The sequence below is a fragment of the Brachionichthys hirsutus genome, chromosome 10 (genome assembly GCF_040956055.1).
Source record: "Brachionichthys hirsutus isolate HB-005 chromosome 10, CSIRO-AGI_Bhir_v1, whole genome shotgun sequence".
Lineage (NCBI taxonomy): Eukaryota > Metazoa > Chordata > Actinopteri > Lophiiformes > Brachionichthyidae > Brachionichthys > Brachionichthys hirsutus.
The window spans coordinates 1,629,223-1,641,554 of NC_090906.1; the positions used below are offsets into that span (position 1 = coordinate 1,629,223).

At 42.8% G+C, this 12,332-nt stretch overlaps 1 protein-coding gene across 1 annotated transcript; it reads left to right on the forward strand.

Annotated features, from left to right (window-relative positions):
* Positions 1 to 4,369: 4,369 nt before the first annotated feature.
* Positions 4,370 to 8,614, forward strand: LOC137900093 (neuronal acetylcholine receptor subunit alpha-10-like). The gene is made up of 6 exons (XM_068744146.1): positions 4,370 to 4,418; positions 6,560 to 6,705; positions 6,876 to 7,030; positions 7,111 to 7,357; positions 7,445 to 7,730; positions 7,911 to 8,614. Exons 1-6 carry the CDS (start codon positions 4,370 to 4,372, stop codon positions 8,612 to 8,614), a joined length of 1,587 nt encoding a protein of 528 aa, XP_068600247.1.
* Positions 8,615 to 12,332: the final 3,718 nt, after the last annotated feature.

Genomic DNA, 12,332 nt, shown 5'->3' on the forward strand with positions numbered 1-12,332 from the left:
GGCTTCTAGCCGGAGTCGCGTTCCTGCAGCCTGCGGACGGTCGGTAACGTCATCTAGCGTTTACTGGCGGACGTTGCTCCAAGCCCCCCGGAGACGCAACATGGCGGCTGACTGTTTGTATCGCCTGCCGCTCGCTGCCATTGGACGGCGTGTTTGTGATTGACAGGGCGCTCAGCCAATCAGAGAGGCGAGTGCTGTCGTCATGTAATGTATGGCAGTGAGTGCGAGATGACAGCGTCGAATCCTCCGGAAATAATCTCTTATTTTAAATTATTTCATTAATTCGCATGTCGGACTCGAACCTTGTGGCGCAGTGGTATATTTATTTAATTATTTCGGGAAATTTTATGTGTCCACTTTTATATATCCCATAGTTATTTATTTCATTTTATTCTTCTCAACCAATTAAGTCATACAACAAACTAAAACAAAAATACATGTACATTATAGTACAAATTGTATTACATATAAATACATACACTAATTCCTTAGATTTCTTTAAATGCCAATACTAAAATGTAAGGGGACAGTACATCAAATAAATTACCATTCTAATGCACTTACTTTTATTTGATATTTTACACTACTTTATAATTCACTACATTTTAGAGGGTAATGTATTTTTACTTTACAATGTTTTATTTCTTGCCTTTCTTTTCTTTGCTTTAAAGATTCAAACTAGGCATGACGATTATTAGGAATAACTAATGACACGGTGCATCACTATAGTAGCTACAATATTGCCATTCGAAAAATTTAATATGTAAACATTACATTCAAATAATGAAAAAGTACACAAAGCACAACTTTACATGAGACAATAACATGACGCTGCTTCCCCCTGGTGGACATGTGGTATAATCACACCCTGCTTTTGAGTGTGAATAAATAATCTGTCATAAATTATATGAACATACGATTAATACAAATAGTCAATGACGTGTGGTGTGTTTATCAAACCTGAAATTACTGTGAAATGTACAAGATATATATACTGTGTCCTTTTTGTTCAGGTTTTACTCAATAGTCAAAAGTCTGGTTGACTTCACAGAGGAATGAAAACAAGAAAGTGATGTATTTCATACAAAGCAGAAAGAACTCACACTCAGTTATCTCTTTACATCCTCTAACTCCGCGCATAACTCAAAAAGTAGTAACTAGTAACCCAATCGACTTGAAATTTTTACACAAGCAAGGTTCTGTCCGTGGCTCGGTCCTCCCCGAGAATGGCGTTGATCCGGATCTGGATCCAGATTCTATAATTTTTTAAAGGATTCTTTAACATTGCGAGATAGAGCACTTTTTGACATTTTTCTTAATTTCTTCAAAACGCATGGCGGTATGGATCTGAAAAAAATCACACATAAGTATTCCTTAAAGGTCTATGACCATCACTAATTGCGGCCGGATCCGGATCACAATCCGGACCTGAGAACTAATATTTGTTCTAAAATCGGCCTTTTTCAGGAGTCCATCCTGACCTCAATTTTGGAGCTAGAGACTTCAAATTTGGCGTGCACACTACACTAGTTTCATATGTGTTGTATACAGTTGTAGTTGTATCCTTCCCCGTTCCGGAGCAGCAAGCTAGAGCAGGTTTGGCGCCTCTGATCCGGAAGCCAATTTAAAGCTTGGCTTTAACAGCCAAGCTTTAAATTTTCTGTCACCAGAAAAGAAGCTTTAACAGTCCCACTAATACCGGGAGGGAAGCAGCCTCAAATGTCTCTTTACTGCAAAACACGTTCGTTTAAGCTTGAAACTAAAGCTGAAGTCAAATAATTAGATTAGATGTTAAATAGAACAGAAACTGTGTCAGACAAAGATAGAGTGCCGTGGTTTATTTTGCAGATCCTCAAAATAACGGGATCTTTCTGAATCTGGCTGACCTTGGCTGAGCCAAGCTTTAACAGTCCCAACAGTCTCAACTACTGATAACGTCTGGACTCGGATGGGATATTGCGGCACGAAAAATTTACCGAGAAGCCTCGTCAAATTTTACTGGCTTCGACTTCATATTTCACTGGCATATGTCCATCAGGAAACACAATATCCTGGAGCTGCACACAGGGTGGCGGGGTGGCTGGAGCCCAACGAAGATATCTATATAACAAAAAACACAGCCGAGAAAGAAAAACCAAAAAGCCAGCTCTAATAAAAATCGGTCACAAAAAAAAGAAACCGCTACACACGACCTGGGCACACGGATCAGCCGCGGTCAGCAAGGACAAGGCGAGACCCGAAGAATAGTCCGACCGGGAACAGCGGGCGGAGCAGGGTTTATGAGGGCTGGTGGCGATTTGGCTCAATCTGCCTCTGGTGCGCCCGGGGTGACCGCAGCCAATCCGCACGCCGCAGGTCCTGGAGCGAGAGGCAGAAACAGGTGTGCGTAATAAGGCACATTAACGAGTGCAGCAACATGACCCTCACATAAACATCAGTTAAACTTTAACTGATCAACACACACGCATCCACACACATTCAACGCTGCACGCACACTGATACGCAGAGTTGAATAATTTCATGTCATATAATTTCATTAAATCTTTTGTAAATACGAAGAGTATGTGTGGTCTCCCCTTTTTGTCATAAACTGATAAGCCAGGTTTGTGACAATATGTAAAAAATGCTGGTACAAATCTTTAAACAAAACACGTTAAATGTTGCCAATCAAATGATGAACAAGCTGTAGGTTCATTTATTTGTAAATCTGACTGTGCCTCACCAGACATGAACCTCACCGCACGTCACTGGGCTCCACAGATGCTTTCTGATGGCGGGCTTGGTCCATCATTGGCTGAGAGTTAGCTATTACTTTAATTTCCAGGCGGACAGCAGCATCCCAGCTCAATTAGCCTTCAGACACTTTCGGTATCGCTCAACAAAAGTAGTTTGAAAAGAGAGAGAAAAGAAGAAGCCATCTGGGAGGATGTCTGCTAATTTGCTTGAGTGGATTGCATCAGTCCAGCTCTCAGATAGCTACACTGGCTGCCTGTTTGTGAGGATCATAAAGCACTCCTGTCAGTTTATGACGGGTTCGTTTCTCCTCTGTTCTGATCCGAGTGTCTGACTTGTGGTTTATGTTCAAACTAAACCAGAGAGGCAGAATATACTGAGAATAATCCAGATTATTCAATGAAACTCCTGTATACAAGTATATTTATGATGTGATGTGAGATACAATATAGGAATTAAAGATACAAAGTCTTCTTCAAAATGAAAACATTTCAAATGGAAGAAAGGTGCAAAGTGTTTCTTTTTATTTTCCTCGATTTACAACAAATGATTCGCCATATTCTCGCAGCAACATTTCACACTTGTGAGTTCAGTTCAACAAAGCGGCTCAAATGGGAGGATTAAAGTGTGTTCGGGGCGCGACTGGTTGACTTCATCACTGTGATGTAATTTCTTTTCTGATAATCCGTTAATCTTCTCTTTGTGCTCAAACCTCACGTGTCAAAGTTTTTAATTCATTATTTTTTAACATAGCTCTGAGTGGCATCTCGTTGCAGGAAGATGGAATGAAGGTGCAGCCTTCCCGCCACAACCAGTCCATCTTTTCCAAAATGAGTTCCGAATCGTCTCAGATTGTTTCTCCGCGCCCTGCGATGAACTGGTGGCTTGTCCAGGGTGTAGCCCCGCCTCTCGCCCGTTGACTGCTGGGATAGGATTCTTGTTACAAAGGAGCGGTCGTCCTGTCCCTGAATTATTTACTTGCTGAACAAGTTCTCTGACGTGTTTTTAAAAACTGTTAAAAAAGCTATTCTAATCTGCATAATGTAAAAGTTTAATGCAAAGCCGTATTTATTAAATGTGTGCTATAATGGTGCTACAAACATCGTTAACCACAATGCTATCAATTATCCACTTGTGTGGAAGAAAAATCAAATGTAAGTGCTGCTTGAATATGAAACACGCTTTGGTTCATGACCCGTAAAGTAGTTATAATGTGAGCAGTAATTCGGCTCCAGCCCAACCTGCTACCCGGCAACGGACAAAGCGGTTAAGAAGATGAATGAATGAATATTAATCAGAAATTATGAGATCTATCAGTGAAGCATTTATGGGGACATTTTTACTTTACACTGGTTTCTGAGCAGGAAGAGTATTTTTATAGTATTTTCACAGTGCAGTGCGTTTGCTGGAACAAATGATCTTAAAAAATCTTCTGCATCCTGTGTGGCATGAATGACCCCTCATACTGACCCCCATCATCAGCCGTTGTCTTTCTCCCTCCCTCACTCTCCCGCTCCTTCTGTCCCTCTCTCCCTTCTTTCCTCTCAGTCTTTCCTTTTCTCTGCTCAGCGGTCAGATGCTGCTGATCTGCCATCTTCATATTGCTATCAAATCGGATCAATAACATCAGGGCGGGATGAAGCTTCTCTGCAGCGGATCGATCCTGCTTCTCTTCTTCCTCCCAGGTGAGCATCTTCATCTTCTGTGACTTTAGAGGTAAATGGTGAGTCAGTACTCAGTCTGGTGAGAATTTATGTTGAAAAGGTTGTAGAAACATTTATTTCCTTATTAATCATTCCGTTTATTGTATTTTTTTTTTTTATTGTTCAGGATAATTTCTTACTTTGTCAGACCAAGATATTAAATTTTCTGTCATCAGAAAAGAAGCTTTAATAATTATAGAGTTCTTCAACGAATGGAATGTCCAAACCGCATAAATCTCTTTTATCTGTGAGCTGTGTTCATTATTCTTCTTTGTGGTGATGAGTGAAACCGACGGGGCCTCCAGGGTTCATGTGTCTCTGTGTGATAAGCACAGGAGGCCAGAGAAGCTCTCAGCCCAGAGGTGGAGGTCAGGGACCGACGGATGTGAAGCTGATGGGAGCGTCATGCTTTTATTGTGACGGGCCAACAGAATCACTCAAGTGCAAAGGTTCACACATCTGCCGAGCAGCAACAGTCAGCATGAAGTGATTGGACCTTAATCCAAAACGTGTGGTTTCCTGTCTTTCTGTGGGTTCTATGAGATGGCAACCCCGCCTCTCACCCAGCGTCAGATGGAATAGGCTCCACCCCCTGCGACCACACGGATAAGAAGTAGACTGTTTCAGGATATTACTGTGATGTGTTTCAGATGATTCTCCTCTTCATTTCTTCTTCACGTCCACATGCCCATTTTAGTACAATGGCACGGTCCAACTCTACATCCCCCCACAGTTCTGCTGGAGTGGGATGATGCTTCCTCCGTGTCATTGAACTAACTGTCTTGAACACTTCCTTTTTTGTGTCTGAGCAGCAGCAGCAGAGAAATGTTTGATGAAGTCGGCCAAGTTCTTCGGCGTGTCCTTCCAGGACGTTCCGCCGCTGTCTACGGATGATTTGTTGCAGCTGATGGGGAGTCCATCACCTTAATGTTAACATATTTCAGAACCAGCTCACTCAACTCAAGTGTTACTTATATGGTTACAGGACTAGCAACATTATCTAACTTGTTTATGAGTTCAAATGTTCTGTCCTGCAGCGGCTGAACCTGCGTTTGGTCTCTGACTGTCTTTGTGTCCACCACCATGTCTTCTTGATAATGATGATGATGAATATATTTATTAGATAGAATGTTAGAGTACAAGTACAGTCACACAGTAGCATGTATTACAGTACAAATAACGTCAAACATCCTGTCTAAGAGGAGCATTTCAAAAAAGCCCTAGCGGGCTTGTTTCCGTTGAAAGTCCTTCGTACATAAATCATCCACAATGATGATGCAATGCATTATGGATGTCTTGGTTAACTTGGGCTTCTTCCTCATCGGCCCCAGTTCAGATACAGCCCTCCTCTGCATTTTATGTTACTCGTGGGTTTCATAAATATGCAAATGCTTGATTTTTATTTAAAGGGCAGGTTTGCTTAAAACAAACTAGCGTCATTCTTCAACAGATTAAGGTTTCTGCCCACAGCGAACGAGATGAAGCACTATGAACGGCCATTGTTTGTGATAATCATGCACCATTCCAGACACTCGACCCAGACCATCGTCCTTCCGGTCCATTCCATCATCATCACTCGTGAGATGAGTGATTTATTAAGAACCAGCGGGGATCACCAGGTTAATTGAACTGGGAAATGGTGGTCTCCATGTGTAGTTTTAATTTATCGGACTGTAGGATGTGCCGGTGGAGCTGTGAGACCTTTTAGGATTAGCAAAGACGGCACAGAGGAAAGAGGCCGAGAAAATAAATGTGTCTTTCTATACCGTGCCTTCAAAGTAATGTACAAAACATGTGCAGAGATTGTATTTTCTCTCTGTGTCTGCGTTGATTTCTCGGGGTTCTCCGGTTTCCTTCCACCTCGAAAAACATGCGATTTGGGTGAATTTACTCTAAATTGTCCATAGTGTGTGAGTGTGTGCGTGAATGGCTGTCTGTTTCTGTGTGGCCCCGCGATGCGCTGGCGACGCGTCCGAGGAGTGCCCTGCCTCTCGCCCATAGCAAGCTGGGAGAGGCTCCAGCAACTCCCGTGAGCCGGCATGGCGGAAAAGCGGCTGTAGATGACAAGACAATGAATGGCTGGACGTTTCCAGTTCACATAGCTAGCGGGTTCTGTTCCCCAGGCTACTTGGCTGCTCATGGTCGCTACGCTCAGAAGCTAATGACCGACCTGTTCTCCAACTACACCAACGCCCTGCGGCCGGTGGAGGACACTGACCACATCATCAACGTCACGCTGCAGATCACCCTCTCCCAGATCATCGACATGGTAATCATCATAGCTACATGTCTACGTCTATGAATGCAACCACTAGAGGGCAGTGCTGCTTTAATAATAGTCACTAATATGGATAAAGTGAACACAGCTCATTTTTAAAATATAAAATTTCGCGTAAATGAGGCTTAAGATGGACCGGTGCGTATCTGTCCACTGACCAGGATGAGCGGAACCAGATCCTGACTACCTACCTGTGGGTCCGGCAGGTATGGATGGACTCCTACCTCACCTGGAAGAAGGAGGACTATGATGGCTTGGATGCCATCCGGATCCCGAGCAGCTATGTATGGAGACCTGATATTGTCTTGTATAACAGGTAAGTGTGGCCCATCTCACGCCGGCTCTTCCTCCCTCTCCCCGCTGTCACTGAGATTCCTTTGCTTTTGTTCAACATAGCGCAGACGACCAGTTTTCCAGCTCCATGGAAACCAACGTAGTCCTTCGAAACGATGGTCAGGTCATGTGGGACCAGCCAGCCATCACAAAAAGCTCCTGCTCTGTGGATGTGGCCTTCTTCCCATTCGATGTGCAGGAATGTCATCTAACCTTCGGCTCCTGGACTCACAACGGCAACCAGATGGACCTATCCAATGCCTTGGACAGCGCCGACCTGGCTGACTTTATCCCCAACGTGGAGTGGGAGGCGAGTGTCCACCTCGTGTCAGAAAAAACAATTCCTGAATCGAATTCTTTGACAAAATGAAATCTTTTTTTCTTTCTTTCTGAGCAGGTTCTCGGTATGCCAGCAAAGAAGAACGTCATCCTGTATGGATGCTGCTCAGACCCATACCCGGACATCACATTCACCCTCCACCTGAAGAGACGTGCCTCCTTCTACATCTTCAACCTCATCCTCCCCTGCATGATGATCTCTTTTCTGTCTCCGCTGGGGTTCTACCTGCCGGCTGACTCTGGCGAAAAGGTCTCTCTGGGCGTCACTGTGCTGCTGGCCCTCACGGTGTTTCAGCTACTGGTGGCTGAGAGCATGCCTCCCTCTGAGAGCGTTCCTCTCATAGGTAAGAGCATGCCGCTCTCGATCAATGCATCCCGGGTTGCATTCACTGCTTGTGATCGATTCAATCAGGATGGGAGAACCAGGTCTCTCGTGTCACCAGTTCTCCACCAATCACTCAACAAGTGGCATTTTTGCTTGACCATATGAGTTTTTAATTCATATTGGCTCCTCTTTTCAACAGGAAAATACTACATTGCTACCATGATGATGGTCACGATGTCAACAGCGCTCACCATCTTCATCATGAACATTCATCACTGCGGTCCAGAAGCTCGTCCTGTCCCAGTGTGGGCCAAGCGCTTCATTCTCACCTACCTTGCCCGCATCTGTTGTGTCCACGAGGTCGGTGAGAACTGCCTTGGCGGGACACCGTCCAGTAAACGACCTCTGTCACAGGAGGAGTCTGAAGCCCTGTCATGCAATGGCAGCAACGCCAAAGGGACCAACTGGGACGTGAACGGGCAGGCGTGGGGCAGGAGGTTGCAGGAGGACGGCGATGGGGAGTCCCTGAAGAGAGAGTCGTCCATTCACATGGACTGCACAGAGGATCCTTTCGTGTCCATCGACCACGCAGAGGAAGGAGGAGCCGCTGGAAGGCATGAAGCAGAGCTCGGGGAGTCCAACGGCGCTGTTGGAGGAGGAGGAGAAGAGGAAAAGCAAGGCGTTGGAGCTGAAGTGAAGGAGAGCCGGAGGGAGATCTCGATGAAAGCGGGACTGCACAGGAACATTGAGTACATTGCCAACTCGTACCACGACCAGAGAAGCACACAGCTGCGAATTGGCGAGTGGAGGAAGGTCGCCAAGGTCATGGATCGCTTCTTCATGTGGTTGTTCTTCATCATGGTTTTCATCATGATCATCCTCATCCTGGGAAAAGCCATCTGAAGATGTTATAGCAAGAGGTAGTAGTGCCCAGATGAATCCATTATTAAAATCCATTATCTTTTTACTTAAGTGCACAGTGATTGATTTGATCACAGATGCAGGAGTATCTGCAGCCAGATAATTACTATAAATTTACAATGAAATGTTTTTAGATAAATCATATGAATTCAGTCTTTTTTTTTAAAGTCAGACTTACTTCCTTCTGTTCCTGTTCAGGATCTGCAATAATCTCATTCACGATGACTCTGAGTTTCAATGTTTAGTTTTATTAAACTTAAAAAAGGTTATATTCTAATATATCTTACAACAGCATGGAAGGTTTTTATCCAAAATAATATCTGGTACTGCAACTAAGAATTATTTTGATTAGCTTTTATGCAAATTAAAATGATCTTTTACTGCACTACATAAGTGCAAGATACTGAAATCTGACAAATGATTTCAAGCATCATAATCGTTGTCATGGTTAATCACATAAGCCATGAATTTAATTAAATTTGTTGGTTGTAAATTTTCCATTTTCATTTATAGATTTAAAACATCATTCGGCCAAATAGTGGAGAAGGAAGGAAGTTAGGAAGGAAAGAAGGAAATGTTCCAGTTGGTTGTGGGTCTTGAAATTGTTTCCTCTGATAAAATGATGAATGTCTACTTTTACTTTTTATTCACAGACACGCGTTGTGTGACTCACTGCATGAACAAAACGTTGGCGCACATAAACACTTTTTGTCATCAAATCACAGAAAGAATTTACTGGAGAAATGGTCTTGAATTTAAACACCAACTTGCTTTTCACCTTGTTGGATGATTGCGTGTGGAAATGTAAGTGCTGCCTGTTTTAGTGACAATTCCCAAAAAACAATTCTTATATTCTCAATCAGATCAATAAATCTATTGTGAATTAAGGGAGACTCACAAAATCATAGTGAGAAAAAAAAATTATATTCCTGAATCTAAAATAGTTTCCTAATGTAAAAAAAAAAAATCCTTTACAGTGTTTGTACTATTAAAAAGAGGATATGCCAAATTCATTCAGGTGTGTGCGTGTCACACCTCCTGTCAGTGTGTGTGGAATATAATAAAGACATCTTTGTTTACTGACGTCTGTGGATACTTCATAGCATACATACTGTATGTACCCCCGATTAATTAAATGTTGAGGCAGGACAGGGTCCAAATTCTCAGTTTATTCAATTTTAACATGATGATGAAGAAATATTTATATACAGTAATATTAATTCCCCCATAATGAAGCTCATGTTGTCGGACTGCGTTCTGATGGGGGGGGTACAATTCAGCTTCTCCTTAAAATGCAGCTTTTCACAATAGGAATATTGTACACAGTCCACATAGACTAAACCTGACACCAGAACGTCCAAGGTTGAAAGTTAAATTCCCTGTCAATATGCAGACATGACTTTTAGTATAAAATGATGAAAACCACAGATAAGGTTCTGTTTTCATGCTGTGTGTCTGATGGGATGGAGGAGGAAGACTGTCCTGCAGCAGCAGAAGATGAGCAGCAGATGGACCTGACGGGCCTTAAAAGACAGCCAACTCCTCCTGCTCCTCCTCCTCCTCCTCCTCCGCAATCCCCTGCATCACATTACCTCTTATTTTCTAGATAATGTTCAATGATAGTGATAATGATAATACATTTTACTTGTATAGCGCTTTTCTAGGTACTCAAAGTCGCTTCGCAGAAGGTGCATAAGTTAAAAACAAAAAGGCAATAGAGACAACGAATAGAGACCTGAAGATAAATTAGATCAAATTAGACATTAAAAGCCATTTTAAACAGGTGGGGTTTGAGTTTTAACTTGAAGGTGAGGAAGTCAGCCAACAGACAGTAATAGCTGCAAAAACTAAACTAAAATCATCCATGAACTCTCAGTGGCCAGGAGAGGACCCTGAGTTTACATCACTGCACCTTCCAGTTGCTACAGCAACCAAAGCTGCCGCCTAACTTATCACTTACAAACAGGTTCCGATGTTTAATTAGGCCTCTGGGAGTAAAGATGGGTGTTTATCGGAGATGTGAGGATAGCGCTAACCACAGGAGACAATGAAAGCCTCAGCTCCACAGAGACTCGCTTCACCGTTGATGCACAATCGGCCTCTGCCTTTTGTCCACAGAGAAAATGTGAACTTGAAAGTTCATTTGAAAGCTGCACAAGCTTTTATTTGACCTCTGACATTTCCACGATAAAGCACATCTTTGTTCAGGTGCTTTTGGCACATGGTATTTGGCTACATGGGAATGTAAATGGGTCGATGAGGAATTGTTGTTTTTCCAGTTTGCTATTGGATAATATTGATAATATTCAATATATAATATTACTGATCATATGTGAGCATCTGGAACAAAGGGAAGTGAAATAAACAATTATTCAGGACAAAATACATGTGGAGATATATTTATTCATAAAGACGAGAGCGTGAGAAGAGACAGAGAATCGAGAGGAGGGTCCTGTCCATCGTCCCCTGAATGCCTTGTTGCAGCCTTTAATTCTATTATCCTTCTGGTCACAGCGACATCTGGGACCCCTGAGGCCTCCAGGACACTCATTAGAACCCATTACTGCGGACACACATCCCAAGTAATCTCCATAGAACCAGTATATTTATGCAACTCAACTCTCCTTTACTAGTTGGAGGGCCACACAGTTCTTGGAAGCAAAACGGGATCATTCATGGTGAAAGCTGGCCGGTTTGTCCCTGTCTGGTCATCTCTGTTGGGCCAAGCCCCCCCAATGCGTAGCCTGATGAAGCTCATTTTTAAGTCTTCCCTCTCACCTTGCGAAAAGTACTCGGATGGCTATCGTGCTACAATCCTGATTACAGATCAGTTTGGATGCTGGGTAAATCATATTGCAGTTTCTGCAGTACAAAGACATGGTATTGACTTTATTGTTCTGTACTTTATGCATACAACATTTATGCTTGCTGATGTGTTTCAGGAACTGAAACCAAGGTAGAGCTGCCATGACAATGATCAACCGTTGCATATCTGCTGAAAACAATGTGACGCTTCTGTCCCCTGATGGCCCACCAGTTTCATCACCGTGCGTCCCAGTTGCCTCCGCAGTGCCAATGTTGCTATTGTCAAAGGTTTTTTTTTGTTGCTGGTCATTCTTATCATGATGGCCATGACCTGCAGTGAGCTGTTTTGTGAGAAGAGGATGTTCTGAAAAACGCAGATAAAAGCATTAAGTACAGGAGCCACCGCATCCAAAATGTTGGCATATTCCCAACCAGTCATGATTGAAACTTTCAGCCCCGTGTTGGGTTTGAATCACAGACGGTGGTGATGTTAACTGTGGGGAGGGACCAGTGTGCCTCAGAAGACAAAATAAAGTCATTGAAAATGAACACTCTGCTCAAAAAGTCTAAACAATATAATCACATGATGCACAATGAATGAATGGATAATTTCCACAGGTGGCGCATAAATAATCTATGGACCAAAGACAGCCAAGATCAGCAACTTAAATTAAATGTCCATAAAAACAACTGTCACAAACTCTGGCTGTTGAATAAGACACTTAATGCACTACTGCGACGAGGACTAATGTTCTTTACCGAGATCTGTTTTCACAAAGGTATCATAAATACAATGATAAAGTTTAAACTGTCACTGTAAGAGAAACCCTAAATAACATTTTGTTAACGACACATGTTTTCTATAAGTGATCAGAAATGCAACGATGATGATCAG

What these genes read in the sequence shown, in the direction of transcription:
- LOC137900093 (XM_068744146.1), top strand. Translation starts at nt 4,370, where the DNA reads ATGAAGCTTCTCTGCAGCGGATCGATCCTGCTTCTCTTCTTCCTCCCA. An exon ending in GATATTGTCTTGTATAACAG is followed by an intron (nt 7,031 to 7,110) that starts GTAAGTGTGGCC and finishes TGTTCAACATAG; the next exon opens with CGCAGACGACCAGTTTTCCA. An exon ending in TCCCCAACGTGGAGTGGGAG is followed by an intron (nt 7,358 to 7,444) that starts GCGAGTGTCCAC and finishes CTTTCTGAGCAG; the next exon opens with GTTCTCGGTATGCCAGCAAA.